The sequence below is a fragment of the Onychostruthus taczanowskii genome, unplaced genomic scaffold (genome assembly GCF_017590055.1).
Source record: "Onychostruthus taczanowskii isolate IOZ18803 unplaced genomic scaffold, ASM1759005v1 scaffold138, whole genome shotgun sequence".
Classification (NCBI taxonomy): Eukaryota; Metazoa; Chordata; class Aves; order Passeriformes; family Passeridae; genus Onychostruthus; species Onychostruthus taczanowskii.
In genome coordinates, this window is record NW_024498551.1 from 290,185 (window position 1) to 318,008 (window position 27,824).

The 27,824-nt window shown below is 65.0% G+C and overlaps 5 protein-coding genes across 6 annotated transcripts; 4 read left to right on the forward strand and 1 right to left on the reverse strand.

The window, feature by feature from the left end:
- Positions 1 to 4,834: 4,834 nt before the first annotated feature.
- On the forward strand, positions 4,835 to 7,913 carry MUC1 (mucin 1, cell surface associated). The gene is made up of 6 exons (XM_041397283.1): positions 4,835 to 5,227; positions 5,610 to 5,683; positions 5,786 to 5,928; positions 6,177 to 6,295; positions 6,389 to 6,535; positions 7,442 to 7,913. The coding sequence occupies exons 1-6, from the start codon at positions 4,835 to 4,837 to the stop codon at positions 7,514 to 7,516; spliced, it is 951 nt and encodes a 316-aa protein (XP_041253217.1). The 3' UTR covers positions 7,517 to 7,913.
- A 2,914-nt stretch (positions 7,914 to 10,827) lies between these two features.
- On the reverse strand, positions 10,828 to 20,100 carry TRIM46 (tripartite motif containing 46). The gene is made up of 10 exons (XM_041397268.1): positions 19,991 to 20,100; positions 17,681 to 17,936; positions 16,248 to 16,591; positions 15,625 to 15,768; positions 15,408 to 15,503; positions 15,031 to 15,284; positions 14,817 to 14,938; positions 12,166 to 12,465; positions 11,442 to 11,739; positions 10,828 to 11,333 (listed from the first exon to the last, which is right to left on the reverse strand). Exons 1-10 carry the CDS (start codon positions 20,051 to 20,053, stop codon positions 10,958 to 10,960), a joined length of 2,253 nt encoding a protein of 750 aa, XP_041253202.1. The 5' UTR covers positions 20,054 to 20,100; the 3' UTR covers positions 10,828 to 10,957.
- A 421-nt stretch (positions 20,101 to 20,521) lies between these two features.
- Positions 20,522 to 21,500, forward strand: KRTCAP2 (keratinocyte associated protein 2). Its single transcript, XM_041397264.1, has 2 exons — positions 20,522 to 20,653; positions 21,237 to 21,500. The coding sequence occupies exons 1-2, from the start codon at positions 20,599 to 20,601 to the stop codon at positions 21,473 to 21,475; spliced, it is 294 nt and encodes a 97-aa protein (XP_041253198.1). The 5' UTR covers positions 20,522 to 20,598; the 3' UTR covers positions 21,476 to 21,500.
- A 278-nt stretch (positions 21,501 to 21,778) lies between these two features.
- LOC121332136 (keratinocyte-associated protein 2) lies at positions 21,779 to 24,680 on the forward strand. Its single transcript, XM_041397263.1, has 4 exons — positions 21,779 to 21,968; positions 22,845 to 22,908; positions 23,109 to 23,175; positions 24,476 to 24,680. The coding sequence occupies exons 1-4, from the start codon at positions 21,876 to 21,878 to the stop codon at positions 24,594 to 24,596; spliced, it is 345 nt and encodes a 114-aa protein (XP_041253197.1). The 5' UTR covers positions 21,779 to 21,875; the 3' UTR covers positions 24,597 to 24,680.
- Positions 24,681 to 25,222: 542 nt separating this feature from the next.
- On the forward strand, positions 25,223 to 25,930 carry DPM3 (dolichyl-phosphate mannosyltransferase subunit 3, regulatory). Of its 2 annotated transcripts, none has more exons than XM_041397266.1 (2): positions 25,223 to 25,372; positions 25,623 to 25,930. In XM_041397266.1, the coding sequence occupies exon 2, from the start codon at positions 25,629 to 25,631 to the stop codon at positions 25,914 to 25,916; it is 288 nt and encodes a 95-aa protein (XP_041253200.1). In that variant the 5' UTR covers positions 25,223 to 25,372; positions 25,623 to 25,628; the 3' UTR covers positions 25,917 to 25,930. The 2 variants fall into 2 exon arrangements, with proteins under 2 accessions (XP_041253200.1, XP_041253199.1); XM_041397265.1 differs by having other exon boundaries at positions 25,250 to 25,376.
- Positions 25,931 to 27,824: the final 1,894 nt, after the last annotated feature.

A 27,824-nucleotide genomic window follows, 5' to 3' on the forward strand; every position in this document is an offset into this window, starting at 1 on the left:
CCCTGCGCGCCCGGTCCCTGCGGGTTCCCGCTGGCCCGAGAGGGCCGTGGGTCCCCCCCGTGCTCTCGGCTCCGTCCCGCGCCGTTCTCCCGGTGGTCGCGGGTTTGGGTCAGCGCCCGGCCGGTCCCACAGACGCAGCCCGCAGCGGCGGGAGGCCGGGACGAGTGCAATATTGGTGGGCGAGAGCACAACACTGCACCGCATCCCGGCCCTCCCGCCGCCCCGGAGGGAGCGGAGCCGCCGCCGCCGCCCGGGCCGCTCCGTGGGAACTGCGCGGCGCGCACCGCGGCTCGGCGGCAGGGACCGGTCGCCACGGCGACGGCTGTCCCGGCAACGCGGCGGAATGTGCTCCCACCCCCCCATCCCGCCCGCCCCGGAGCGCGCGGCCCCGGCACCGGCCCGGCCCCCCCGCCCCGCGGCGGCGGCGGCGACAATGGGCGCGGCGGCACCGGGCCCCTCTTAAAAGGGCAACGCGGGGTTGCCCTCCGGTGTTGGGGCCGGGACCGGGGCCGGGGCCTGTGCCTCTCTGGGCAGCTGGCTCTCCCCGGGAGTACCGGGACAGGTGAAATCACCGCTGGCTACTGAGCGCCTCCTCCCGCGCCCCCGAGCTGCGAGGGGCGACCGCGGTTCCCGTTACTGTTCCGGTCCTTCTTCTGCTCCCGGTCCAGTACCGTTCCCGGTTCCACTCCCGCTGCGGTCCCGCTCCGCTCCTGCTCTATATCCTGCTCCCTCTCCCGCTCCCGTTTCGCCCCAGTATCGGTCTCACTCCCGCTCTGCATTACTGCGGTCGACTCCCGATGCCGCTCCCGGTCTGTTCCCAGCAGCGGTTCCGCTCTCGCTCCAGTCCCAGTCTCTGTCTCGCTCCCGGTCTCACGCCAGCAGAGGTCCCCTTCCCCCTCCCGGTCCCGGTTCTGGTCCCGGTGCCGGTGCGCGGCGGGAGCGTCGTGCGGGGCTGCGCCCGCCAGGGAGCGCCGCAGGTCCGGGGCCACCGGCCCGAGCCGGGCACGCGCGGGGCGGGGACGGGGCGAGTGGGGACCACCGGGCACGGACAGGGCGGACTCAGGGGATCCACCGGGCATGGACAGGGTGGGCACATGGGATCTACCGGGCATGGACAGGCTGGGCACAGGGACTCTACCGGGCACAGAGAGGGTGGGCACATGGGATCTACCGGGCATGGACAGGCTGGGCAGAGGGGATCTACCGGGCACAGACAGGGTGGGCACATGGGATCCACCGGGCACAGACAGGGTGGGCAGAGGGGATCTACCGGGCACAGACAGGGTGGACACAGGGGATCGGCTGGGCAGAGGGGATCTACCGGGCACAGACAGGGTGGGCACATGGGATCCACCGGGCACAGACAGGGTGGGCAGAGGGGATCTACCGGGCACAGACAGGGTGGACACAGGGGATCGGCCCGGCACCGGCCCGGCCCCCCCGCCCCGCGGCGGCGGCGGCGACAATGGGCGCGGCGGCACCGGGCCCCTCTTAAAAGGGCAACGCGGGGTTGCCCTCCGGTGTTGGGGCCGGGACCGGGGCCGGGGCCTGTGCCTCTCTGGGCAGCTGGCTCTCCCCGGGAGTACCGGGACAGGTGAAATCACCGCTGGCTACTGAGCGCCTCCTCCCGCGCCCCCGAGCTGCGAGGGGCGACCGCGGTTCCCGTTACTGTTCCGGTCCTTCTTCTGCTCCCGGTCCAGTACCGTTCCCGGTTCCACTCCCGCTGCGGTCCCGCTCCGCTCCTGCTCTATATCCTGCTCCCTCTCCCGCTCCCGTTTCGCCCCAGTATCGGTCTCACTCCCGCTCTGCATTACTGCGGTCGACTCCCGATGCCGCTCCCGGTCTGTTCCCAGCAGCGGTTCCGCTCTCGCTCCAGTCCCAGTCTCTGTCTCGCTCCCGGTCTCACGCCAGCAGAGGTCCCCTTCCCCCTCCCGGTCCCGGTTCTGGTCCCGGTGCCGGTGCGCGGCGGGAGCGTCGTGCGGGGCTGCGCCCGCCAGGGAGCGCCGCAGGTCCGGGGCCACCGGCCCGAGCCGGGCACGCGCGGGGCGGGGACGGGGCGAGTGGGGACCACCGGGCACGGACAGGGCGGACTCAGGGGATCCACCGGGCATGGACAGGGTGGGCACATGGGATCTACCGGGCACAGAGAGGGTGGGCACATGGGATCTACCGGGCATGGACAGGCTGGGCACAGGGACTCTACCGGGCACAGAGAGGGTGGGCACATGGGATCTACCGGGCATGGACAGGCTGGGCAGAGGGGATCTACCGGGCACAGACAGGGTGGGCACATGGGATCCACCGGGCACAGACAGGGTGGGCAGAGGGGATCTACCGGGCACAGACAGGGTGGACACAGGGGATCGGCTGGGCAGAGGGGATCTACCGGGCACAGACAGGGGGGACACAGGGGATCCACTGGGCATGGACAGGCTGGACACATGGCCCCTGCTCCCAGGGCTGGTGGGTGAGAGCAGTTGCTGGGACCCTCCTGCCCCTGAGCCCCCCACACAGTGTGTCCTCTGTGAGTGTGTGCAGGAGGAAAACTGCAGCCCTCACTTTGGCGGGAAGGGGAGGCTCAGGGGAAAGGCCCCAGAGCTGAGTGGGGAGGGGGATTAGGGCTGGAACAGAGAGCAGCATCACTGCACGGGGAGAGCCATTCCCGTGGTGAGGCCTTTTGGGAAGGAGATGTTTGCCCAGAGGTGCTGCCTGCATCCTGCCTGCACGTGGCCTGGCTTGCCAAGGCTGCAGTCACTGTGGGGGGAGCAGAGTGCTGCTGGGTCCCACTCCACCTGCACTGCCATCCATCCCTTGTCCTCAATCACTGCAGCACAGAGGGTTCCCCCTCTCTGCTCCCCTTCTCAGCACCACCTCACCTTTGGCGTGGCTGGGGTGGCACTTTGGCTGGCCAGGAGCCAAGTGTGGGGACCCCGACCACGACCTCCCCAGGAACTGGGACCCCCCCAGGAATCAGCACCCTCCTGAGAGACTGGGGCTCTCCCAGGGATCAGGAATTTCTGCAGGGCAGGGGCAGAATGGGACCACTCCCCAGTAGCTTTTGTTGCCCATCCGTACCAGAAGCACGTGTCACCTGCCCAGGCACGGGCAGCGCCCGTTACTCTGGGGTGGGGCACTGGCACCCAGCACGGCACCTGGCATCACCCGTGTCCTGACTGGGGATGGGGCTTTGTGCCTGCTAGGGGGGCCCTGGCTCCTGGAGGGAGCTTACTGGGAGGTACTGGGATGTCGTGGGGCCCTGGGCTGTACCTGCGTAAGCGTTTCGGGGGGGTCACTGGTGTTTATTTGAGTGTAGGGCGAGGCGATGACCAGCGGTAATGATTAACCCTGGGCTGAGCCAGAGGATGAGGCCCCCCCTGCACGAGGGGCTGGGGGCTTCCGTGTCCCCCCCGGTGTCCCGCACCAGCTCCTGGCACCTGTCGCTCAGCCCAGGGAGCCCGGCAGATGCTGCTCCTGCCTCTACACCAGGATGCCCAGCTGCTGTGCCCACCCGAGGCTGGGTCCACCCGTGGCACAGGGACGCTGCCAGCGGTGTCTCCCCGAGCCAGGGGAGTGCGAGAGACCCAACCTGGGGGGCTGATGCTGCGGGGACCCCATGAGCGCGGTGGCACCCCTGTTCCAAGCGGGGCTGAACGACCCCCCTGCCCGGAGCCGGCGGCGGGGCGGGGCCTCCCCACCTGCCCCAGGTGCTCTATAAAGCTCAGGCCGCTGTCGAGCTGCCAGTTCCGGATCCCTGCACTGAGGCGTGTGCCACCAGCTAACGGGAGAGCAGCTGCTGCCGAGCCCCGAGAGGCGCCGGGACCGCCCGGACAAGCCCCATGGCGTTCACTGCCTTTCTGCTGCTGCTGGTGCTGGGCACAGGTGAGGGGCTGGGCACAGGTGAGGGGCTGGAGCCGGGCTGGGGGAGCAGAACAGGATCCATTTCAAAGCAGGGATGGGGGGATACTGGAGCCAGTGGCATCCTGGCAGCAGGGACATTGTCGCTGTTCTGGCTCTGGGGTGCAGCACCCCGGGGCTGGTTGTGCCCGGGAATTTCGGTACCTGGGGGCTCAGAGCGTGGCCCCTCTGCCATGTCCGAAGGGCTCGGCCGAGGGCTGGGCTGTGCCGGGACCAGCCGGAGCAGGCTGTGCCCGGGGCTTGCGGGCTGGAATGCAGGTGTGTCCCGGTGAGCACCCGGACCCCGGGCTCTCCTCCAGTGCCGCTGGCTCCTGCAGCAGCCGCTGGGAACCTGCCCGGGAGCTGCCTGTACTGGCCCCCAGCCAGGCCAGGCAGGTCTGGAGGGCGTGAGGGCACCCCAGCCTGTCACCCACAGTAAGGGGGGCTTTATTGGGTGGCCCCCAGCATGTCAGGGACACGCCAGGGTCTGCAGGGCTGGGCACAGTGCAGGTGCCAGTGCCCAGCCAGCTCCGCCTGGACCCTCGGTGGTGTCACAAGTGCCCGATCGTGGGGCGTTGCTGAAGGTCTCCTTAGCCTCGTGGGCAACAGCAGCTGGCTGTTGGCTGCTGGGGGTTGTGGTGCTTCCCACAGTGTCCAGCTGATGAGCTGTTTTGGGTGAAACCTTCCCTGACTGTTCTGCAGCCATTGACTCCGGGGATTTCCTCCAGGTATCCGTGCCATGACCACCGAGACAACCATGGAGATGGAAACCACCGAAACCACCACCGTGGAAATGACCACGGAGACCACCACCACCACCGTGTTGCCAAATGTATTCCCCAAAAGCACACGGCCCAGCCGGCCCCAAACCTCTGTCTTCCCCTATGCCACCGCATTCCCTGGCACAAACACCACGAACTTCCAGTTTGGCAACCACTCCATGAGCAATGCCACATCCAATGGCACTGTGGTGCCTGCCCAGAGCAGCCCAGCCATCCCCCATGCCAATGCCACCTCAAACAGCAGCAGCTGGGCCCCCCAGTTTGGCACCAACGGCAGCTCTGCTGCTCCCACCACCATGCACGGCAGCACCAAAGGCAATGGGAGCACCAGTGCTCAGGTCTTTCCCACCCAGATAACATCTGAAGGCAGCACAGCTCCCACCCAGGGTGGTCCCAACCCCAGCAAAACTTCAGCCCAGCTGCCTGCTGCCCTCCAGCTGCTCGTCCGTGTCCCGCTGTCCTTCCGCATCATCAACAGGAGCTTCAACGAGAGCCTGCGTGACCCAGCATCGCAGGAGTACAGGAGCCTGAGCCGCACTGTGCTGACCATGGTGAGTGCCAGCCCCGCCAGCAGAGGCCCTGGGCTGTGCTGGGAAGGAGCCCCCTCACCTTGGGGCAGAGGGCTGTGCTGGGGAGGAGCCCCCTCCCCGTGGGGCAGAGGGCTGTGCTGGGGAGCAGCCCCCTCATCTTGGGGCAGAGGGCTGTGCTGGGGAGGAGCCCCCTCACCGTGGGGCAGAGGGCTGTGCTGGGAAGGAACCAGCTCACCCTGGGGCAGAGGTCTTGGGCTGTGATGGGAAGGAACCCCTTAACCTTGGGGCTTTCCATGGAAGCACCTGGAGCATCCATTCTGCCAGTTCTGCACAGAGACAGGAAAGGAGGGGTGTCAGTCTGTGTCTGTGGGGAGGTGGCCGTGACCTCAATGCTTTCTTCCAGTTCCAACACGTCTTTGGCTGCGCGGGCTGCATGGGCACGCAGACCTACACCGGGTGCAGCGAGCTGCAGTACAGGTGAGCAGCAGCAGCAGCAGCAGGGCTGGTGTACTGCAGTGTATCCCCCCGGTTTGTAGCCCCTGGGGGGCAGTCTGGGTGCTGATGCCTCCTCCTGTGCAGCCAAGGCTCGGTGGAGGTCCAGTCCACCCTCGTGTTTGGGAATGGAAGTGATGCCGTCCCTGCCGACGCTGCTGAGCAGCGCCTGAGGAAGAGCCTGGACCAGAATGGCTTCATCATGGGCCTGCAGCTGGACAGCATCCAGAGTGAGAGGCTGGCGAGGGAGAGGATGGAGCTTGGGGGGATCCAGAAGCATTGCCCTGTCCTGGTTGAGGCAGGGGCCTGCTTGGTGCTGTGATGGGCCTGGGGCTTGCAGAGGGTGGGGCCAGTGCCCATTCCCAGTGCCTGTGTCAGGCAGGATCCCATGCAGCAGGGCTCAGACCCTGTCCCAGGGATGTCTCAGGGCTCTGTCCCAGTTCTGCCTGTGGTGCACACACAGCTCTACTCCTTTCAGGCTCTGCAGCAGTGATATCCCCAGCTCCAGCACCCATGATCCCGGACTGGGCCATCGCTCTGTTGGTGCTGGTCAGCATCCTGCTGCTGTTCACCATCTTCACCTGTCTCCTCCTGATGGTGAGGCCCCATCCCCACCCCAGTCCTCACCTGCACTCTGCTGCTTGGTGCCCTGTCCCTGTCCCCACGCTCTGACCCCTCTTTCTCCCCAAGTCCACCTGCACGTGCCGCCGGAAAAGCCGAGGGAAGCTGGACCTGCTGAGCCAGAAGGACTCCTACCACCCCATGGCTGAATACCTGCAGTACCAGAGCCACGGGCGCTACGTGTCCCCCAACAGCAAACCCAACCCCTACAGCCAGGTGAGAGCCAGAGCCCCACACCTGGGCACTCAGGAGGGCAGAGAGCAGGGGGGCATCCCTGGGTTAGTGGGAGGTGGCAGGGCAGGGAGATGGCAGTGCAGGGAGCTCGTCCCACACCAGCCTGGCCCGGAGGTGAGTGTAACATTCACGCCTGGCTGGAGCAGCGGCCGGCGCGGGCAGACCCGGCCCGGCTCCGGGGAGCTCCCCGCGACCTTGGGCAGCCTCTCCCCGTGCCCCGCCCCAGCGGCGTCAGGGGGCTCGCTGCCTGCCCACCCTGCCCCTTCTCCTGCTCTGCTGTGTCGCAGCCGATCTCCCGCAGGTCCCTCAGGTCTCCCGCATCCTCTGCCGTGGGTGGGGAGCAGGTTTGAGGCACAGCAGAGCTGATGGGGGATTGAGTTCCCGCAGCCAGCATCCCTCATCCCGCACCGGCAGCTCCCGAACAGGAGCTGCAGCCGCTCCTGTGGCACCGGGAGCTGCCTGGAGGCGCAGAGGGCTCTCCAAGGCGATGCTGGGCACGGCGGGGGCCGCCCTGTGCTCCCCCCACGCGGGGCTGTGGGCGGGGGCCGTGTCCAGCTGCTCCGGCTCCCTGAGAGCAGCTCACCCTGAGCAAATACCAGGGGCCTGGGTAAATATTTACCTTTGCACTCACCAGGCCGGCTTATCGTGCGGGAACACGGCCGGGGCCACCGCCGCTCCTCCTGCGCACGGGGAGGGGGGGTCGGGATGTCCCTGGGGGCCCGGAGTGCCCGCAGTGCCCATGGATGGGGGGCAGCAGCCCACCACGGTGGCACGATGCGATTTTTAGTTGCCCACAGTGGGCGTGGAGAGGGCGCAGCTCTTCCTGTGATGCTCCGGGCTGGGGGCTCAGCCCAATCCTGACACCCCCTCGCTTTTCCTGCCCCGAAGGTGGCCGGCGGCAGCACCACGAGGTCCGGCACCTTCACCTACACCAACCCCGCCGCCGGCTCCGACAACCTCTGAAGGGCGCGCTGGGAAGGAGGGCGGCTGCCGAGGGGAGGGGGCGGCCGCAGCCCCCCACTCCCGGGAGAGCAGCACATGCCCCGGTGCTGCTCGGCCCCTCGCCGTGGGCAGCGGGAGCCGGATGGTTCTGGAGCAGCCGGATTCGTGCACATGACAGAACTGGATGAACGGAGATCGGCGGCGGGGAGGGAGGGTCCCGCACGCCCCACGGTCCCCGCACTCGCTTGGCTTTGCAACCCTGCTCCGTGCCGGGGGTGGAGGACTGGGCTCGTGCTCCCCCTGCGATTCAATGGCTCTTTTTGTGGTGTTATTTTATATAAATATTTCTATTTGCGGGGTGTTGGTGCCGGGCTTGGCTCGGCGGGGTGGCAGCTCCTCGGCTGGGCTGTATTTATCACAGATAAAATAAAAGGATGGGGGCAGCCATGTGTCCCCAGGGCTGCGCCGTGGTGTGCCAGGGGGGCTTCTCTGGGACAGTGACTCCCTGACGTGGCTGTCACCCACCTCAGCTTGGGCGGTGGCTCTTGTTTCCCATTCCAGGCAATCCTGGGCTCGGTGCTGGGGGTGTCACCGTGTCCCTGGTCCCTGCACACCTCTGGATGTGACATGTCCTGCCAGACGCCATCCCTCTCACCCTTCCTGCTCGGTTTCTGCTCATGATTTAACGTGTCTGGTTTGACGTGCCCGCTTTCCCCGTGGCTGCCCAGGCGGAATGCGCCGGTGCCAGGGCAGCTGCACGTGTGTCACTGGCTGCATGCAGCATGTCCTGCTCCCCTTCCCCTGTGGGCTCAGGCTCTTGCAAACACTCAGTGAGCCCCAAAAAGGCTCTGGGGGTGCTGGAAGAACAGGCTGTGTGGCAGCAGCAGGGCACAGACCTTGGGAGCAGCCATCCCTGGAGCGCAGCGCTGGCCCCTTGGCAGCCCCAGTTTGAGCTGGGCCTGTTCCTGGGCACAGGGAGTGTTTTGGCAACCTCTGAAAAGGCAGAAAAACAAGGAAACCAACCCTTCCCCAAAGAAAGCCCATGTGGTCACAGGCACGGAGCCAGTGCTTGGCTGGGAACAGCCCCAGGAGCAGCCCAGCAGCGGGCAGCTGATGGAGCCCTCGGCCACAGAATGTGGGCTCTGGGTGGGGCCCATGGCTGTGCCAGGTGCCCAGGAATCCTGGCACGTGCTGGCAGCTATCAGAGCTGGGCTGGGGTGCAGGCAAGGGGCTGGGGCTCTCTGGAGAACAGGGGGGCTCCCCGAGACTGCTGGGGGGGCGTACTGATGGGGGGTCTGGCACAGTGGAGCAACCCCCCCCCCCCCCCCCCCCCCCTTTCTGCCAGCTGGGCATGGGGTCGTGTGCCTAGGACAGAGCCCCAAAGGGGATGGGGTGTGCCTGGCACTGCTGCTTCCCCTCTCAGCCCCCCCAGTCCTGGGCAGGGCCCCAGGGATCAGAACAGGGGACTGATTTGAAGGGCTGGGCCCTACAAAGCATTGCCTGTTCACAGAGGGCTCAGCCCTGCAGCCCCCTCCCCTTCCAGCTTGGGGACTGGGATCTCCAGGGACAGGCACCCACCCAGGAGGGCCCTGCCCTGCCTGTGGCCCCTCCAGCTGCCATGCAGAGTACCCAGGTGCGGGGGTCCAGCTCCCATACCCACTCTGAGAAGGAGCCTCAGCATCCAGCAGCCCCCCTGGCTGGATTGGACTCCCCAGCAGTGCTGAAGGAGTTTGTTCTGGCCCAGAGATGTCCCCTCCAGGAGCCCCCTGTGACGGAGTGGCAGTGACCATGTGGCCAGGCAGAGCACGGGTAGGACCTGACACGTCAGCACTGCCCGGGCTGGGCAGGGTTGGCACCTGCTGGCCACGGCCCAAAGGACAGCCCGGCCCCACGGCCCCAGTCCCGTGCACACCTCTGGACACGTGCTCTGGACAGCCTGGGCTCACTGCCCCATGGCCAGCCCAGCACCACAGCCCTGCAGCCCCATAGCCCAGAGAGTCACAGCCCTGCAACCTCACAGCCCTGAGACCCCCCAGCCCTGTGACCCCACAGCCCTGCACTCTCACAGCCCTGAGACCCCCCAGCCCTGTGACCCACAGCCCTGAGACCCCACAGCCTCATGGCCCCCCAGCCCTGAAACCTCACAGCCCTGAGACCCACAGCCCTGAAACTTCACAGACCTGAGACCCCCAGCCCTGTGACCCCACAGCCCTGTGACCCCATAGCCCTGAGACCCCACAGCCTCGTGGCCCCCCAGCCCTGAAACCTCACAGCCCTGAGACCCCACAGCCCTGCAACCTCACAGCCCCATGGCACCACAGCCCTGCTACCCCATAGCCCTGTGACCTCATAGCCCTGTGACCCAATAACCCTGAGACCCCACAGCCCTGTGACCCCCAGCCAACCCAGACCCAAGGCCCCATGTCCCTTGGCACCCTGACCCCATGCACAGTCTGGCCCCACGCACAGCTCAGTCCCACAGGCCCCCTGTGCCAGGGAGCTCTGGACGAGTCTGGCACTGCAGTTTATTGTAGGAAACCATGAAAATACAGCGTTTGTTGTAACAGAACCCAGGAGAAATGACAGCAGCTCGGACAGATCCCGGTGTGGGATTGCTGGCACAGCCCCCACGGTGCTGTGGCTCCCTGGTGGGTCACGTCCAGACCCTGCAGGCCCAGCCCACCCAGGCCATGGGTTGGGCACTGAGTGGTGTAACAGGAGCCAAATGTGGCCCTCAGGCCATGTGCAGGGCTGGCCAGGCACGTTGCTCCCCAAGGACAGGGCAGAGCAGGCAGCAAGCACTGTGGTGCCCAGGAGCCACGGGAGGGACCCCACACTGGCTGCGTGCAGGGGCTGTGCCTGGCTGCAGCCAGATGATCCACGTTGAAAATGAGCCATTTTACAAAACATCTTCACACCTTGTTCCAGCCCAGCCTCCCCCCCAGCCCTCTCCCCCACCCCAGCTGCCTCCCCCACCCCAACGAGCACCCAGCCTCTCCCCTGCACTGCCACAACATGCCTTCCTTCACACCTTTTTCCCTTGGTCCACCACTAGCCCTAGACTGATTTAATGCCCCAAGCCACCACCAACCACGTTCTCACACCCCAACGAGCACTTAGCCTCTCCCCTGCACTGTCACCCCACTGTCACCTTCCACCCCCCTCCCTGTGCAGCCCCGTCCCCCTCCCTGACCCATCTCTAGGGCTGACCCTCTGCCAGCCCTGCCCACAGCCCCAGCCCAGAGCAGCCCGGGGCTGAGCTGGAGCTAGGGGCAGGCGGACAGGGTGAGGAGGGGACGGCAAAGCTGCCCCCGTCCCCCCCATCCCACAAAACAAACACCTGGCCTGTCCCCAGCGGTGGCAGGGCCGGGGCCACCCCTGCTCTGCTCTGCTCCCTGGCCACTTGTGTCCCCCTGGCGCTTGCAGGGTGCCCGGGGGGCATGTGGGGGCCGCGGGCGTGGCTCAGTCCAGCTTGGCGAAGTTCCCGATGGTCACTTTCCTCTCCTGCTTGTTGGCCACCAGCTCCTGGAGGTGCAGGGCCCCCCCTCCGATGAAGCAGAAGGCGGGGCAGACGGGCCCCGAGCAGTCCACGCCGCACTCCCAGAGCTCGCGGAAGGACACGGCGTCGTAGAAGCTCACCTTGCCCTGCTCGTAGTCCAGGCAGATGCCAATGCGCGGGGGCAAGGGCACGGTGCAGCCGTTGGGGTCGCGGGACGTGAGGGCCGAGCCGTGCGACAGCAGGATCTTGCCCATGCCGATGGTGAGGAAGGCGTAGGGAGGAGGTGCCTCCACCGTCGTGTCCTCTGCCCCGCTGTCGTGGCCGCTGTCGGGGTCGTACCTGTGGAGCGGGGACAGGTGAGTCCACCCACGGGACAGGCTGGAGATCCCCCCACACCCCGGTGCCTGCCGGGGAGGTAGGAACAAACCCTGCACCCGCCAAGCTCACCTGGGGCTCACCACGTCCTGCGGCACCTGGAACCACTCCTGCAGCTTGCTCTCCAGCCCCACGCCCACCTTGACCAGGTAGGAGCTGGGGTCCACGCAGCAGGCCCAGTAGCTCTTGCCCTGGGTGATGGCCACGTCGCCGATGACCAGGTCGATGGACAGGTGGCAGCTGGTCATCAGGCGCTCGGCGGCGAAGAGCATGGGGATGCCGGGCACGCTGCGCACCGCGCGCTGGTCCTTGCTGATGGCCAGCCGGTCCCGGTTGAAGCCCCAGCGGTTGTCCAGGAAGAAGTTGAGGACTGTGGGGAGCAGACAAAGAGGAGAAAGGTGAGCAGTGCAGCACAGTGGGGCGCCCCGTGTTGATCCAAGCACCTATGTGTGGTCATCACACATCCTCTGAACAGACAGAGACATAGTTCTCCCAGGGTTTTCCTGGGAAGCTGTGAGAAAGTTCAGAGAAATAATTAAAACAATTATCTCAGTCCCTGCACCTGGCGGGCAATCTCTCTTTGTCAAAGATGTTTACAAGAAGGAGTTGTCCCTTCCTGACCAACAGGTGAGAGAAGATTCCTAAAGGCCAATCAGGTCTTAGGTCCACCATTGTTTCTATAAGAACTGTAGATTCCTAATAATAAATTGCCTTTTTTCATGCCTTCTGATGATGGAGTCTCTGTATCACCTTTGGTGACAATTGGTGACCCCGACACGATCCCAGCCCCTCTCACCTGGGGCGGGCGGCGTGTGCAGGTAGATGTCCTCGCTGTAATCCCCGAAACCCGCCTTGTTGTAGCCCTTCACCCTGAGCACGTAGACGCTGTCGGTGTCCAGGTACTCGACGAGGGCGCAGGTGCCCCTCACCTCCTCCCGCCGCTGCCACAGCTTCAGCCCCTTGGCCTTGGCGTCGGTCTTGCGGAACTCCACGGTGTAGTGCCAGGCGGGCGGCGAGTGCTGCGGCAGCCGCCAGCACAGGAAGATCTGGTCGTAGGTGTAGGTGCGCTGCGTGTCGATGACGGGGGCCTCGGGCGCTGCGGGGAGAGGCGGCAGCGGGGCGTCAGGCAGCATCCCTCACCCCGAGGGCGGGGAGGCGGCCGGACGCAGGGAGGGGGCATTCCGGGATTCCGGACGGACGGACGGACGCACAACCAGCAGAGTCTAGAGGGGTCTGACTGCGGAGGACCGTGTGTCGGCACCGGAGGAGAGCGAGAGTCGGGGAGACAGAGGAGCTGCTGCTGTGGGGCTCCAGGGACCAGACAGGCCGAGTGCAAGTCAGGAGGGAGGAGAGAGAAAGAGAGAGAGAGAGTGGAGGCAGCAGGAGAGGAGGAGGAGGAGATGGGGATGAAGGGTGGCAGAAGGTACTGGCAGGAACAGAGGCAGGGTGGGGAGGAGAGATGAAGGGTGGCAGGTGGAAAAGGGGTAAGGAAAGGATGGGAATGGGGTGAGGAAGAGAAAGGAAAAGGGATGATGAGAGAGGTAGAAATGGGGCAAGGAGAGGGATGGAAATGGGAGAGGAAGAGGACAGAAATGGGGTAAGAGTAGGATGGAAATACAGACAGAAGGAGATGGAAACGGGGCAACAATGGGGCAAGGACAAGGTGGGAATGGGATGCAAAAAGGGAAAGAAATGGGGTGAGCAGGATGGAATTGGGGTGAGGAGGCAGATGGGAATGGGATAAGGGGGGAAAGAAATGGGATGTGAAGAGGGGTGGAAATAGAGTGAGGAAGAAGAGAGAAATGGGGTGAAAGTGGGAGAGAAATGGGGTACAGACAAAAACATAAATGGGGGAGGAATGAGGACATAAATGGGGTGAAGGGGAGACAAATATGGGGCAAGGAAGGGAATGGAAATGGGACAAAGAGGGAGAAGAAAATCAAACAAGAAGAGGAGTGGAAATGGAGCAAGGAGAGAATGAAAATGGAGTAAGACTGGGGTGGAAATGGGGTGAGACTGGGATGGAAATGGGGTGAGACAGGGATGGAAATGGAAAGTGGGGGAATGGAAATGGGATGAGAAGGAAGTGCAAACAGGGCAAGGATGGGGTTGAAATGGGGCAAGGGAGAGCTAAAATGGGATGAGGAGGGAGCAGAAAATTAGGTCATGAATGGGACAGAAGTGAGGTGAGGGTGTGGACAGAAGTGGGGTGACAGTTGAGCAGAGATGGAGTGAGGAAGGAGATGGAAACAGGGCAAGAGGGGACAGAAATGGGGCAAGGAAGAAAATGGAAACAGGACAAGAGGGAGATAGAAATGGGGTGAGAGAGGGCAGAAATGGGGCAAGGAAGGAGATGGAAACAGGTCAAGATTGGACAGAAATTTGGGCAGGAAGAAAATGGAAACAGGACAAGAGGGAGATAGAAATGGGGTGAGAGAGGGCAGAAATGGGGCAAGGAGGGGAACAGAAAGGGGGCGAGAGGGGGATGGAAATGGGGTGAGAGGGGGCAGAAATGGGGCAAGGAAGGGGATGGAAATGGAGCAAGGAGTGGGACAGAAATGGGGCGAGAGGGGGATGGAAATGGGGTGAGAGGGGGCAGAAATGGGGCAAGGAAGGGGATGGAAATGGAGCAAGGAGTGGGACAGAAATGGGGCGAGAAGGGGATGGAAATGGAGCAAGGAATGAGACAGAAACGGGGTGAGAGGGGGGTGGAAATGGCGTGAGAGGGGGCAGAAATGGGGCAAGGAAGGGGATGGAAATGGAGCAAGGAGTGGGACAGAAATGGGGCGAGAGGGGGATGGAAATGGGGTGAGGATGGGGATAGAAATGTGGCGAGAGGGGGTGGGAGGGCAGGAGGAGCTGCGGCAGATGGAGGAGGCAGAGCCACCGGCTGCCAGCGCCGGCGGGCAGGACGGGGATGGAGGATGGCGGCGGAGCGGGGCCGGGGTGGGAGCAGGATGGAGGGATGGAGGGATGGGAAGAGAGAGCGGGGCGGCTCTGGGGCAGGGGTGTGACTTGCCTCAGTTACTTCGGTGACGCCTCGGCAGCGGCCGCAGCCTATAAACAAAGAGAGGTAGAAGCAGGTCTGAAACGTGTCGCCAGCGGCTCTGGCAGGGCCACGCGGCTCCTGCCCTGCGGGAAGCGCCCGCCCGGCAGCGGGGCAGCTCCGTACTCACCCTGCGGCACTGCTGCTGCCCTCACCTGGCACCATGGCCCTGCCTGCCTGCCCCTGGCCTGGACGCCCTGGCACAGGGCAGGGCAGGGGTATCTCTGGGGGCTGCTGGGGCGGGGGCTGTCCCTGACGGGGAGGGGGCACCGGCAGATCCGCGAGCAGCCCTGGGCACTGTGGCTGAGCTGCAGCTCCGAGGCGGGCAGGGACCCGCTCTGCCCGCAGGGGCTGTGCCTTGGCACGGGGCACAGCCGGTGCCCAGGTCCCGGTGCCTTTACCTCGGATGAAGGCCAGGTCAGTGAGCAGCTTCAGCTCCCTGCTGACATCCAGCTGGAAGTGGCTGAAGGAGGCGTTGGCTGCAGGACGGAAGCTCTGCAGCGAGTCGGTGGCCCTGAGGATCCTGCAGCACAGGGGAGCGGGGATGTCAGGGTGCCACCTCGGGCACCAGAGGGTCCCAACCCCCGCTGGCAGCCCCGTGCCCGCAGCCCATACCTGTTGTGCAGCTGCTTGGCAGCCTGGACAAAGCAGGGGTGGTCAGTCTCCTTCAGCACCTCCTGGGCATAGCCCACCATGCCCGAGTTCTCCAGCATGGCCTGGTGCTCCCGGATCTGGCCGTGCAGGCTGGCCAGCCGCTCCTGCTGGCACTCCTCGATGGCCTGCAGCAGCGTGGCCCGCTTCTCCTCCAGCATGGCACAGAGCCCCTGGATCAGCTGGGACACCTCTTCCTTGGCCTGTGAGCCATTTACCTGCCGGGCACAGACACGGCAGGGTCAGCGTGTGGCACCTCCTGGGACCAGAGGGGACTGGGCTGGCTGTGCCACCCCTGCCTAGGGACAACTCAGGGACAGATGGGGACACCCTGCCCTTACCTCTGTGTGCTTCACTGTCTCCTCCAGCTCAGCAATCTGGGTCTGCACCGTGTCCTGGCTGCTCAGGATGTAGGCGAGGCTCTTTGTCAGCTTCTCCTGCAGGAAGGTGATGAGATGTGGCGCCAGCAGCCCCCGCCCCACACCCCCCATCTGCACTGGGGCTCTGTGGTGCCCCCAATTCCCCACAGAGCCCCAGCCTGGCCCCTGGAGCCCTTACCCTGAGGGCCTGGTAGGCGCTGAGCACCGGGGTGATCTTGTGGCTGGTGTGGGTGCGGCGCACGCGGCACAGCTGGCACACCAGCCGCTGGCAGGTCTTGCAGTAGTGAGTCACCTCCTCCTTGTGCTCCGGGCACATCAGCCCCTGCGGGCACAGCGGGGCTCAGCGGGGCTCTGCACCCCCTCCGCCCCTGCAGAGTCCCAGCCCTGCATCCCCAGATCTCAGAATCACAGAATGGCTGGGGCTGGAAGGGGACCTGGAAGATCATCTTGTTCTAACCCACCTGACATGAGCAGGGACATCCTCAACCAGACCCCATTGCTCAGAGCCCCACCTTGGCCTTGAACACTTCCAGGGCACCTTGTTCCAGGACCACACCACTCTCACTACAAGAATTTTTTCCTAATATCTAACCTAAACTTATTCTCTTTCAATCTGAACCCATTGCCCTTTGTCCTGTCATTCCAGACTCTTGTAAACAGTCTTCCCCCATCCTTTCAAAAGTTCCCTTCAGACACCAGAAGGCCACAATTTGGTAACCCCAAAGCTTCTCCTCTCCAGGCTGAACAATCCCAACTCCCTCAGCCTTAATCAGGAGGATTAATGTGGGCAGGAGGACCCACCTTGGGGCGGAAGGTGAGGGTGGGGGGCGTGGGCTCATGCTGGGCTTTCTGCGTGCCCCAGGGGTGGTAGAGCTTGAAGCACTCATTGCAGAAGCTGGACTTGCACTCCGTGCAGCCCTTGGTGGCCTCCAGCTGTGGGGGCTTGCAGAACTGGCACATGATGGCCGCGCTGATGTTGATGGTCTGCCGGTAGCGCTCCACCACGCGCTCCAGGGTCAGGTTGCGGAAGAGGCTGCCCAGGCCCCGCTCGCCCAGGTCCACGTCCCGCTGGCAGGCGGGGCACGGGAAGCTGACGGTCTGGGGGTGCACGGCGCCCCGCTTGCGCCCTGGGTAGGTGCCGAAGCCTGTGGGAGGGAGGCGGGGATGGGGGTCAGCAGGACAAAAAGCCCCATCCCCACCTCCATCCCTTCCTGTTGTCCTTGCTCCCAACCCCTCCGGCCATCCCTGTCCCCGTCCTCTCCAGCCATCCTCATCCCCTCTGCTGTTGTTATTCCCTCTGCTATGCTCTCCAGCCATTCACCTCCCCTCCATCCATCCCTGTCTCCTCCAGCCATCCCTGTCCTCCAGCCATCTCTGTCCCCTCCAGCTGTCTCAAACCCCTCCAGCCATCCCTGTCCCCATCCCCTCTGGCTACCTCAAACCCCTCCAGCCACCCCTTTCTCTTCATCCATCCCTGTTCCCTCCAGCCATCTCTGTTCTCATCCTCTCCAGCCATTCACCTCCCCTCCACCCATCCCCGTTCCTCCAGCCATCCCTGTCCTCATCTGCTCCAGCCACCCCTGTCCTCTTCAGTCATCCCTGTCCCCTCCAGCCATCCCCCTCTTCTCCAGCCATCTCTGTCCCCTCCAGCTGTCTCAAACCCCTCCAGCCATCCCTGTCCCCATCCCCTCTGGCTACCTCAAACCCCTCCAGCCACCCCTTTCTCTTCATCCATCCCTGTTCCCTCCAGCCATCTCTGTTCTCATCCTCTCCAGCCATCTCTGTCCCCATCTCCTCCAACCATCCTCCTCTCCTCCAGCTGTCCCCATCCCCTCTGGCTGTCCCAAACCCCTCCAGCCATCCCTGTGCCCATCCCCTCCAGCTGCCCCAAACCTCTCCAGCCACCCCTGTCTTCTCCAGCCACCCCATTCTCTCCATCCATCCCTGTTCCCTCCAGCCATCTCTGTTCTCATCTGCTCCAGCCACCCCTGTCCTCTTCAGTCATCCCTGTCCCCTCCAGCCACCCCTGTCCTCTCCAGCCCCGTCCCCATCTCCTCCAACCAGCCACCCCTCTCCTCCAGCCATCTCTGTCCCCTCCAGCTGTTCCCATCCCCTCTGGCTGTCCCAAACCCCTCCATCCACCCCTGTCCCCATCCCCTCAGCCACCCCTGCTGTCTCCAGCCATCGCTGTCCCCCTCTTGCCCTGTCCCTCCTGGCAGCCCCTCCAGCCCCACCTGACTTGAGGAGGCGGTCCAGCCGGTCGGGTTTGGGGACAGCCCTGCGGCCCAGGCGGGGGCTGCGGGTGGAGGGGGTGGCCGCAGGCGAGGTGGGCTCGGAGGTGGGGTCGCAGTACAGGTGGCCGTGCTGCAGCAGCACCTCGCTGGCACACACGTGGCACACGTTGTGGGTACAGGGCAGTGCCAGCGGCTGCTTGTACATCTCCTTGCACACCGGGCACACCAGCTCCCGCTCCATGTTCTTCATGCTGGTCTGCGGAGAGAGCGGGAGCGTCACCCGCTGAGAACCAGATGGGGCCAGCACCAGGGCCAGGATCTGGGCCAGGGTCAGGATCAGCATCAGGGACAGGATCAACATCAGGGACAGGATCAACATCAGGCCTGAGATCAGCACCGGGGCCAGGATTAGGGCCAGGATCAGCACCAGGGCCAGGACCAGCATCAGGGTAAGGATCAGCACCAGGGCTGAGATCAGCACCAGGGCTGAGATCAGCACCAGAGCCAGGATCTGGGCCAGGGCCAGGATCAACATCAGGGACAGGATCAACACCAGGGCTGAGATCAGCACCAGGGACAGGATAAACATCAGGCCTGAGATCAGCACCGGGGCCAGGATTAGGGCCAGGATCAGCACCAGGGCTGAGATCAGCACCAGGGCTGAGATCTGCACCAGAGCCAGGATCTGGGCCAGGGCCAGGATCAACATCAGGGACAGGATCAGCATCAGGGACAGGATCAACATCAGGGACAGGATAAACATCAGGCCTGAGATCAGCACCGGGGCCAGGATTAGGGCCAGGATCAGCACCAGGGCTGAGATCAGCACCAGGGCTGAGATCTGCACCAGAGCCAGGATCTGGGCCAGGGCCAGGATCAACATCAGGGACAGGATCAACACCAGGGCTGAGATCAGCACCAGGACCAGCACCAGGGCCAGGACCAACATCAGGGTCAGGAGCAGCATCAGGGCTGAGATCAGGGCCTGGGACCAGCACTAGGGCCAGGGCCAGGAGCAGCACCAGGATCAACATCAGGCCTGAGATCAGCACCGGGGCCAGGATTAGGGCCAGGATCAGCACCAGGGCCAGGACCAGCATCAGGGCAAGGATCACTTTCATGGCTGGGATCATGGCCTGGGACCAGCACCTGGGCCAGAATCAGCATCAGGGACGGGTTAAGCACCAGTATCACAGCTGGGACTGGCACCAGGGCCTGGAATTAACAACAGGGCCAGGATCAGCACCAGGACCAGGATCAGGACCAGTACTGGGACCTGGGCTGGGATGGAGACAAGGACTGGGACCATCATCAGGGCAATGATGGGGCCTGGGACCAGCACCAGGGATGGCATGAGGACAAACAGCAGGACCAGCAGCAGGATGAGGATCAGGGCTGCCACTGCGATGAGGAATGGAGCTGGGATCAGCAGCTGGGCCAGGATCAGGCCTGGGAGCAGTCTGAGGAATGCCAGGGCCAGCACCAGGATGAAGCCCAGGGCTGGACTGGGGATGGGAACTGGGGCCACAGCAGGACCAGGACTGGGGTCAGCACTGGCAGCAGGACCAGCATCATGGTCAGGATCAGGCCTGGGAGCAGCACCAGAACCAGGACCAGTATCAGGAGCAGGGATGGGGGGATGATGAGGACAGAGACCAGCATCATGGTCAGGATCAGGCCTGGGAGCAGCAGCATGGTCAGAACCAGGATCAGGACTGCGATCAGAACCTGGATGGGACCCAGGCCTGATGTGGGGATGGGACTGGGGCTGGGGCCAGGATCAGACCAGTATCAGGACTGGCAGGGATGGGGCCGCCATTGGGATCAGCACCAGGATGGGCCCAGGGTTGGGATGGGGATGAGGACCAGCACTGGGAATAGTGCCAGGATGGGCCCAGAGCTGGGATGGGAACTGGGATGGGTGTGGGGGTGGAACTGGGATGGAGAGGGAGATGGGGGCCAGGATGGAGATGGGGGCCAGGATGGGGACTGAGGCTGGACCCACAGCACAGCCCGGACCGGCCCCGCCGCTGGGACCAGCGCCAGGACCGGGCTGGCCACCAAGATCGGGGCCGGGATGGGGCCGCCCTCTCCGTACCCGGTGCTCCGGCTCGACCACGGCTCGGTGTGGGGGGGTCCCGATGACGGACAGCCCTCCCCGGGGGTCGCTGCGGTGAGTCGGGGTGCGGGTCCGCTGCCCGCCCACCCCTCAAGGGCATCGCCCTCCCCCCCAGTCCCCGCCGCGTTGCCACGGCGACCCGGTCCCGGAGGACCCCCGTCCGCCCCCCCGCCGCCACCGCGGCCGCTCACGCTGATGCGGACGAGCGCGTCCATGATGGAGGTGAAGGTCTGCAGGTCCTCGCCCTCGGCCATGGCTCCGCTACCCGCGCCCGTGCCTGCGGCGGCGGCAGCGGCGGCCGCGATCGCCCCGGTGTGTTGCAGGGAGCGGCGGAGCCGGGGGGAGGGCGGGGGGCGGCGGCGCGCATGCTCGGCGGCGCCCGCCCCGCCGGCACCGGAGGGCGGTGGAGGCACCGGAGGGGCGGCACCGGTGTGGGGGTGAGGGTGGGGTGGAGCGGGGATGCTCTCGCCGCATCACCGAGCATCCCCCGAGGAGCGACGCTCGGGGAGCGGCGCCGGGGGCGGGCTGCGGGCAGAATGAGCATGGCACCGGTACCGGCGGTGATGCCGGGGGTGCTCCCGAGGGAGTCCCGGTGCCGGTGCCGGTCCCGGTGCGGGGGTCCCGTCCCCGCGCTGTTCCCGTCCCCGCCGCCAGAGGGCGCTCCGGGACTACGCGGACTTGCAGTGCCACTCCCGGGCCGCCAGGGGACGCGCTGGGAGGGGCGGGGCCTCTCGCGCATGCGTAGAGGCGTAGCCCGGCGCTGCTGCCGTGTCTCTGCTGCGCGCTGGGCGGAGCGCGCATGCGCGGAACGGCGGCACCGGGAGCGGCACCGGGACGGGCTGGGGGCACCATGGGTAACGGGGGGCGCACGGGGGGTAACCGGGAACCGGGGTGGGAACAGGGGGTACCGGAGAGAGATAATGGAGGTGTGGTGGGGCAGGAGGGTATTGGGGGCACGGGGATAACGGGGTTAACGGGAACGGGGAGTACCTGGGGGAAAGAATGGAGATATGATGGGCCTGGAGGGTATTGGGGGCACGGGGATAATGGGGTTAACGGGAACAGGGGGCAATGGGGAGAGGGAATGGAGGTGTGATGGGGCAGGAGGGTACTGGGGGCACGGGGATAACGGGGTTAACGGGAGCAGGGGGTACCGGGGAGAGGGAATGGAGGTGTGATGGCACAGGAGGGTACTGGGGGCACGGGGATAACGGGGTTAACGGGAGCAGGGGGCAATGGGGAGAGGGAATGGAGGTGTGATGGGGCAGGAGAGTATTGGGGGCACGGGGATAACGGGGTTAACGGGAGTTGGGGGGTACCGGGGAGAGAGAATGGAGGTGTCACAGGCCAGGACGATATCGGGGGCACGGCGTTAACGGGAGCTGCGCTGGGGGAAGGGGGGCAGGGCAGGGCCCTGAGCTCGGCCCCGGGGCTCAGCCGTAGGCACGGGCACGTCGCTGGCGCTGTCGTCGCTGCTGTCGCTGCTGCTGTTCGCCGGGATGCAGATGTACAGCCGGCAGCTGGCCTCCACCGAGTGGCTCACCATCCAGGGCGGGCTGCTGGGCTCGGCGCTCTTCGTCTGCTCCCTCACGGCATCCCTGGGCACGGCAGAGGGGCCGCAGGGCCCGGGGGGCTGGGAACAGCACCACGGGGGTGGTGGGGGGCAGCCCCCGTAACAGCCCCCTACTGCCAGCCACACTGCACCCCCAAATTAACGGGAACAGGGGGCAATGGGGAGAGGGAATGGAGGTGTGATGGGGCAGGAGGGTACTGGGGGCACGGGGATAACGGGGTTAACGGGAGCAGGGGGCAATGGGGAGAGGGAATGGAGGTGTGATGGGGCAGGAGAGTATTGGGGGCACGGGGATAACGGGGTTAACGGGAGTTGGGGGGTACCGGGGAGAGAGAATGGAGGTGTCACAGGCCAGGACGATATCGGGGGCACGGCGTTAACGGGAGCTGCGCTGGGGGAAGGGGGGCAGGGCAGGGCCCTGAGCTCGGCCCCGGGGCTCAGCCGTAGGCACGGGCACGTCGCTGGCGCTGTCGTCGCTGCTGTCGCTGCTGCTGTTCGCCGGGATGCAGATGTACAGCCGGCAGCTGGCCTCCACCGAGTGGCTCACCATCCAGGGCGGGCTGCTGGGCTCGGCGCTCTTCGTCTGCTCCCTCACGGCATCCCTGGGCACGGCAGAGGGGCCGCAGGGCCCGGGGGGCTGGGAACAGCACCACGGGGGTGGTGGGGGGCAGCCCCCGTAACAGCCCCCTACTGCCAGCCACACTGCACCCCCAAACTGGGCCTGATGCCCTCCCCATCGCCCCCTCCCATAGCCCCCATTGCACCCCCCAACCGGGCCCGATGCCCTCCCCATTGCACCTCCTATAGCCCCCATTACACCTCCAAACTGGCCCCCATTGCACCTCCAAACTGGGCCTGATGCCCTCCCCATTGCACCTCCTATAGCCCCCATTACACCTCCAAACTGGCCCCCATTGCACCTCCAAACTGGGCCTGATGCCCTCCCCATTGCACCCTCCTATAGCCCCCTTGCACCCCCAAACTGTCCCCCATTGCATCCCCAAACTGGGCCTGATGCCCTCCCCATTGCACCCTCCTATAGCCCCCTGCACCCCCCAATGGCACTCACTGCACCCCCAAACTGGTCCCCATTGCACCCCCCTATTACCCCCATTGCACCTCCAAACTGGCCTTGGTTCCCCTCCCCATTGCACCCCTCTATGGTCCCCATTGCACCCCCAAACTGGGCCTGCTGCCCTCCTCATTACACCCCCCCATGGCACTCACTGCACCCCCAAACTGGCCGTGATGCCCTCCCCATTACACACTCCTATGGCACTCACTGCACCCCCAAACTGGCCGCCATTACACCCTCCTATGGCCCCCATTGCACCCCAAACTGGGCCCCATTACACCCCCATGACCCCATTGCACCCCAAACTGGCCCCAACACCTTCCAGGGCGCAGGGAGGGTGGGACATGAGGGCGGCAGGACAGCAGGATCCCGTTGTGTCCCTTAACTCCACACGCAGGCCTTCAACAACCTGGAGAACCTCATCTTTGGGAAGGGCTTCCAGGCCAAGATATTCCCTGAGAGTAAGTGTTGTGGGAGCCCAGGAGGGGAGCGGGGACACTGCGGTGTCCAGAGGGCTGGGGGTGCTCCAGGAGTGGCACTGGTGGTCCCAGCCCTGCCCTGGAACTGTGGCAGCTCCTCTTGAGCTTTTCCTGGGGCTGGGGGAAATCCTGCTGCAGCCAGAGCCCCCCGTGAGCATCGTGTGTCTCCCGGTTCTCTGCAGTCCTCACCTGCCTCTTGCTGGCCCTGTTCGCCTCTGGCCTCATCCACCGGGTCTGTGTCACCACCTGGTAGGTGCAGGGCTGCCCTGGGGGGTGGGAGTGACTGAGGGGACACCGAGGGGTCTGTGTCACCACCTGGTAGGTGCAGGGCTGCCCTGGGGGGTGGGAGAGACTGAGGGGACACCCAGGGGACACCGAGGGGTCTGTGTCACCACCTGGTAGGTGCAGGGCTGCCCTGGGGGGTGAGAGTGGCTGAGGGGACACCCAGGGGTTTGTGGGGACACCTGGTAGGTGCAGGGCTGCCCTGGGGGGTGGGAGTGGCTGAGGGGACACCGAGGGGTCTGTGTCACCACCTGGTAGGTGCAGGGCTGCCCTGGGGGGTGGGAGTGGCTGAGGGGACACCCAGGGGACACCGAGGGGTCTGTGTCAACACCTGGTAGGTGCAGGGCTGCCCTGGGGGGTGGGAGTGACTGAGGGGACACCGAGGGGACACCGAGGGGTCTGTGTCACCACCTGGTAGGTGCAGGGCTGCCCTGGGGCGTGGGAGTGACTGAGGGGACACCGAGGGGTCTGTGTCACCACCTAGTAGGTGCAGGGCTGCCCTGGGGGGTGGGAGTGACTGAGGGGACACCGAGGGATCACAGGGGACACCGGGAGGGGGGCAGGAGGCTGGGCAGGGAGCATCAGGGGGCTGGTGGGAAGGGCAGCACGGTCTGAGGGAGGGTGGTCAGGAAGGGCAGGAGAGGGGGATCCAGGGGAAAGTTATTGGTTTAGGAAGGGCAGGAGAGTGGGATCCAAGGGTAAACTGTTTGGGAAGGGCAGGGGAGGGGGATCCAGGGGGAAAGTGTGGGTTTAGGAAGGGCAGGAGAGTGAGATCCAAGGGGAAATTGTTGGTGTAGGAAGGGCAGCACAGTGGGATCTGAGGGGAAAGTGTTTGGGAAGGGCAGGAGAGTAGGATCCAATGGAAATTGTTGGTTTAAGAAGGGCAGGGGAGTGGGATCCAAGGGAAAATTATTGGTTTAGGAAGGGCAGGGGAGTGGGATCCAATGGAAATTGTTGGTTTAGAAAGGGCAGCACAGTGGGATCAGGGGAAAATTGTTGGTTTAGGAATGGCAGCACAGTGGGATCCAAGGGGAAATTGTTGGTTTAGGAAGGGCAGGGGAGTGGGATCCAAGGGAAAATTGTTTAGGGGAGTGGGATCCAATGGGAATTGTTGGTTTAGGAAAGGCAGCTCAATGGGATCCAACGGGAATTGTTGGTTTATAGGAAGGGTTTATAGGGGAGTGGGAGCCAGGGGCAAGGTGTTGGGGTGAGCCTGGCACATCGCTGCCCCAGCAGCTGAGCGGCCTCTTCCCTTCTGCCCCCGTAGCCTCATCTTCTCCATGGTGGGTCTCTACTACATCAACAAGATCTCCTCCACTCTCTACCAGTCCACAGCGCCCGTCGCTCCCCCTGCCAAGGCTGTTGGCAAGGGCAGGAAGAGAAATTGATGTCCTGCTGCCCCTTCCTGGGGCAGCCCCCTCCCTGCGGCCGATCCGGGACTCCCCCCTGCCCAATAAAGCCATTTCTTTGTAGCTTCTTGTCCCCTGTGCCAGCTGCCAGCCCAGTTCCTGGCCCTGCTGTGTGCCAGGGTGGCTAGAAGTGGCCCTGGAGCCTGGGGTAGGTTCTGGGTTGCCCAGGGGAGGGGAGGGTGGCCAAGGGTGGGAGATGTGCTGCTGGCAACTCGTGTGCCCAGCCCTGCAAGGGAGGAAAATGCCACTGGAGCCAGGCTTGGAGCAGACTGGAGCGGGCAGGGGGCTGTGGGGGTCCAGCCCCAGCTGCTGCGCTGGCACAGCTCAGCCTGCTGCCTTTGGCAGGGCACCACACACTCGTCTGTGCCCTCCGCACTGCACCGGGGGGGCACCGGCGCTGCCCGGCTGGGGAGGGGGGGTGGGAACGGCGCGGTTCCCGCAGCCGTGGGACGGCGGACGGGACTCGCTCCCACGCCGGGTCCCTGGCACCCCTCCGGCCGGACGTGGAGGAAACCAGATGCTTCCTGCGGCCTCGGAGGCGGCCGACAAAGCCCGGCGCTTCCTGCGGCACCGGGAGCGGGGCCGGACCGGGGCTCCCGGGGGGCTCCCGGTGCTGCCGCGCCCCGCCAGCAGGGGGCGCGCTCTGCCATCGCGCAGCAGAACTACAATTCCCGGCAGCCCTCGCGCACGGCGCCGGTGTGACGTCATCGCGGCACCGGGCGGGGAGCGGGACCGGCACCGGGAGCGGGACCGAGGCAGGTGGGGGTGGGGCTAGGCCCGGGCCCGGCCCCGAGTTCGAGTTCGGGTTCGGGTCTGGGTCCGGGTCTGGGTCTGTGGGGAGGGCTCAGTCCGGCGGGTGGAGGCCCAGGGGGAATTGGGGCCACTCTGCCGGGGGAGACTGGGCCCGGTGCGGGGCGCTCCGTCTCTCCCGGTTCCCTCCTCCTTCCTTGTCTCCCCTGTTCCTCTCACGGGTCTCTCACTCTCCCCTTCCCCCTGTCCCCCCAGGCCGCCATGACCAAGCTGGCGCAGTGGCTCTGTGGACTCGCCCTGCTGGGCTCGGCCTGGGCCGCGCTGGCTCTGGCCCCGCCGGGGCTGCAGCCGCCGGCCCCGCTCCGCCAGGCGCTGCTGCCGCTGCCCGTCTACCTGCTCGTGGCCTTCGGCTGCTACTCCCTGGCCACCGTGGGCTACCGCCTGGCCACCTTCAACGACTGCGAGGAGGCGGCGGCCGAGCTGCAGGAGCACATCAGGGCGGCGAGGGCCGACCTGCGGCGGCGGGGGCTGCGCCTCGGAGCGCAATAAAGGCCCTGACGGTGCTGGCCGTGCTGTGTGTGACCCCGGGACACGGCGGGGACAGGGGTGCGGGCACTGCGAGCCTCGGGGGCTGCTGGAAGGCACCTGGAGGAGTCACTTGGTTCTCCCAGGGAATCACTTGGCTCTTGGGGTGTGCGGGTTTGGGGGTTCTGTGAAGGGCAAGGTCTCTGTGAGGGTCCACTGAGAGCCTCGAGTGCTGCTGGAAGGCACCCGGAGGAATGATTTGGTTCTCCCAGGAGAATCACTCAGCTCTGGAATGATTTGGTTCTCCCAGGGGAATCACTCACCTCTGGAGTGATTTGGTTCTCCCAGGGGAATCACTCAGCTCTGGAATGATTTGGTTCTCCCAGGGGAATCACTCGGCTCTGGGTGGTGTGAGGTGGGGGTGCAGGGAGGGTTTGGGGGTTCTGTGAAGGGCAGGGTCTCTGTGAGGGTCCACTGAGAGCTCGGGGGCTGCTGGAAGGCACCTGGAGGAATCACTTGGTTATCCCAGGGAATCACTTGGCTCTAAGTGTGCGGGTTTGGGGGTTCTGTGAAGGGCAGGGTCTCTGTGAGGGTCCACTGAGAGCCTTGAGTGCTGCTGGAAGGCACCTGGAGGAGTCACTTGGTTCTCCCAGGGAATCACTTGGCTCTTGGGGTGTGCGGGTTTGGGGGTTCTGTGAAGGGCAAGGTCTCTGTGAGGGTCCACTGAGAGCTCGGGGGCTGCTGGAAGGCACCCGGAGGAATGATTTGGTTCTCCCAGGAGAATCACTCGGCTCTGGAATGATTTGGTTCTCCCAGGGGAATCACTCACCTCTGGAGTGATTTGGTTCTCCCAGGGGAATCACTCAGCTCTGGAATGATTTGGTTCTCCCAGGGGAATCACTCGGCTCTGGGTGGTGTGAGGTGGGGGTGCAGGGAGGGTTTGGGGGTTCTGTGAAGGGCAGGGTCTCTGTGAGGGTCCACTGGGAGCTCGGGGGCTACTGGAAGGCACCTAGAGGAGTCACTTGGTTCTCCCAGGGGTGGCTTGGCTCTGGGCAGTGAGGTGGGGGTTTGGGGGTTCTGTGAAGGGCAGGGTCTTTATGCCCTGTCCATTGAGAGCCCTGCTGGAAGGCACCTGGAGGAGTCACTTGGTTATCCCGGGGAATCACTCGGCTCTTGGTGTGTGTGGTTTTGGGGGTTCTGCGAAGGGCAGGGTCTTTATGCCCTGTCCATTGAGAGCCCTGCTGGAAGGCACCTGGAGGAGTCCTCGGTTCTCCTGGGGGGTCACTCGGCTCTTGGTGTGTGTGGTTTTGGGGGTTCTGTGAAGGGCAGGGTCCCCATGCAAACCCCCCCCGGAGCCGCTGCTGCCCCTCGCTGAGCTCTCTGGAATTGCTCTGGAGCGGGATGCGGCACCGGGGCCGTGCCCCAGACACATTCCCGGCTCAGATGTGGCTCACCCCCGCAGGTGGGAGCTGCAGGAGCCTCATCCCGTCCCGCTGGCCGAGTTCCCGGCAAGGAGGAGAGGGACTGGTGGGGTGGGGCAGGCGACACAGCCTTTAAATTGCAGCGTGGTGTCCCCCACCGCCCCCCCAGCAGCTCCAGGGGAGCTCCCCCGACTCCTCTGCCCATCCACAGCACCACGCTGGGCTTCACTGGGAAGAGGGAGGGGTGGGGGGCTCTGTCTGGGGACCCCCATTTCTGCTCTCTGACCCCGTGTGCAGGAACCTGCTGCCCTGGACTTTGGGATTTTAATTAGCAGCTGTGTATGCTCTGCAGAAAGGAGCAGTTGGGAGCGGGAGGGAGGACTCGGGTTAATTAGCAGGAGCAGCTAATTAGCTGTTTCCTGAGCAGCAAAGGCTGGTGGGAGCAGAGTGGGAAGCTCGCTGGCACATGAGTGGTTGGGGGGGGGGGGGGGGGGGGGTGTCGCGGCGGTTT

Excerpts from the sequence above, each read along its gene's own strand:
- DPM3 (XM_041397266.1), top strand. The coding sequence starts at position 25,629 with ATGACCAAGCTGGCGCAGTGGCTCTGTGGACTCGCCCTGCTGGGCTCG.
- TRIM46 (XM_041397268.1), bottom strand. The coding sequence starts at position 20,053 with ATGGCCGAGGGCGAGGACCTGCAGACCTTCACCTCCATCATGGACGCG. Across the intron at positions 16,592-17,680 it reads GGACCGCCTCCTCAAGTCAG|GCTTCGGCACCTACCCAGGG; the intron begins GTGGGGCTGGAG and ends TCCCTCCCACAG. Across the intron at positions 12,466-14,816 it reads TGACCTGGCCTTCATCCGAG|CGCCCGAGGCCCCCGTCATC; the intron begins GTAAAGGCACCG and ends CTCTCCCCGCAG.
- KRTCAP2 (XM_041397264.1), top strand. The coding sequence starts at position 20,599 with ATGCGCGGAACGGCGGCACCGGGAGCGGCACCGGGACGGGCTGGGGGC. Across the intron at positions 20,654-21,236 it reads ACGGGCTGGGGGCACCATGG|CCGTAGGCACGGGCACGTCG; the intron begins GTAACGGGGGGC and ends CCCGGGGCTCAG.
- LOC121332136 (XM_041397263.1), top strand. The coding sequence starts at position 21,876 with ATGCAGATGTACAGCCGGCAGCTGGCCTCCACCGAGTGGCTCACCATC. Across the intron at positions 22,909-23,108 it reads GGCCAAGATATTCCCTGAGA|TCCTCACCTGCCTCTTGCTG; the intron begins GTAAGTGTTGTG and ends GGTTCTCTGCAG. Across the intron at positions 23,176-24,475 it reads CGGGTCTGTGTCACCACCTG|CCTCATCTTCTCCATGGTGG; the intron begins GTAGGTGCAGGG and ends CTGCCCCCGTAG.
- MUC1 (XM_041397283.1), top strand. The coding sequence starts at position 4,835 with ATGAGCAATGCCACATCCAATGGCACTGTGGTGCCTGCCCAGAGCAGC. Across the intron at positions 5,684-5,785 it reads TGCAGCGAGCTGCAGTACAG|CCAAGGCTCGGTGGAGGTCC; the intron begins GTGAGCAGCAGC and ends CCTCCTGTGCAG. Across the intron at positions 5,929-6,176 it reads GCAGCTGGACAGCATCCAGA|GCTCTGCAGCAGTGATATCC; the intron begins GTGAGAGGCTGG and ends TACTCCTTTCAG.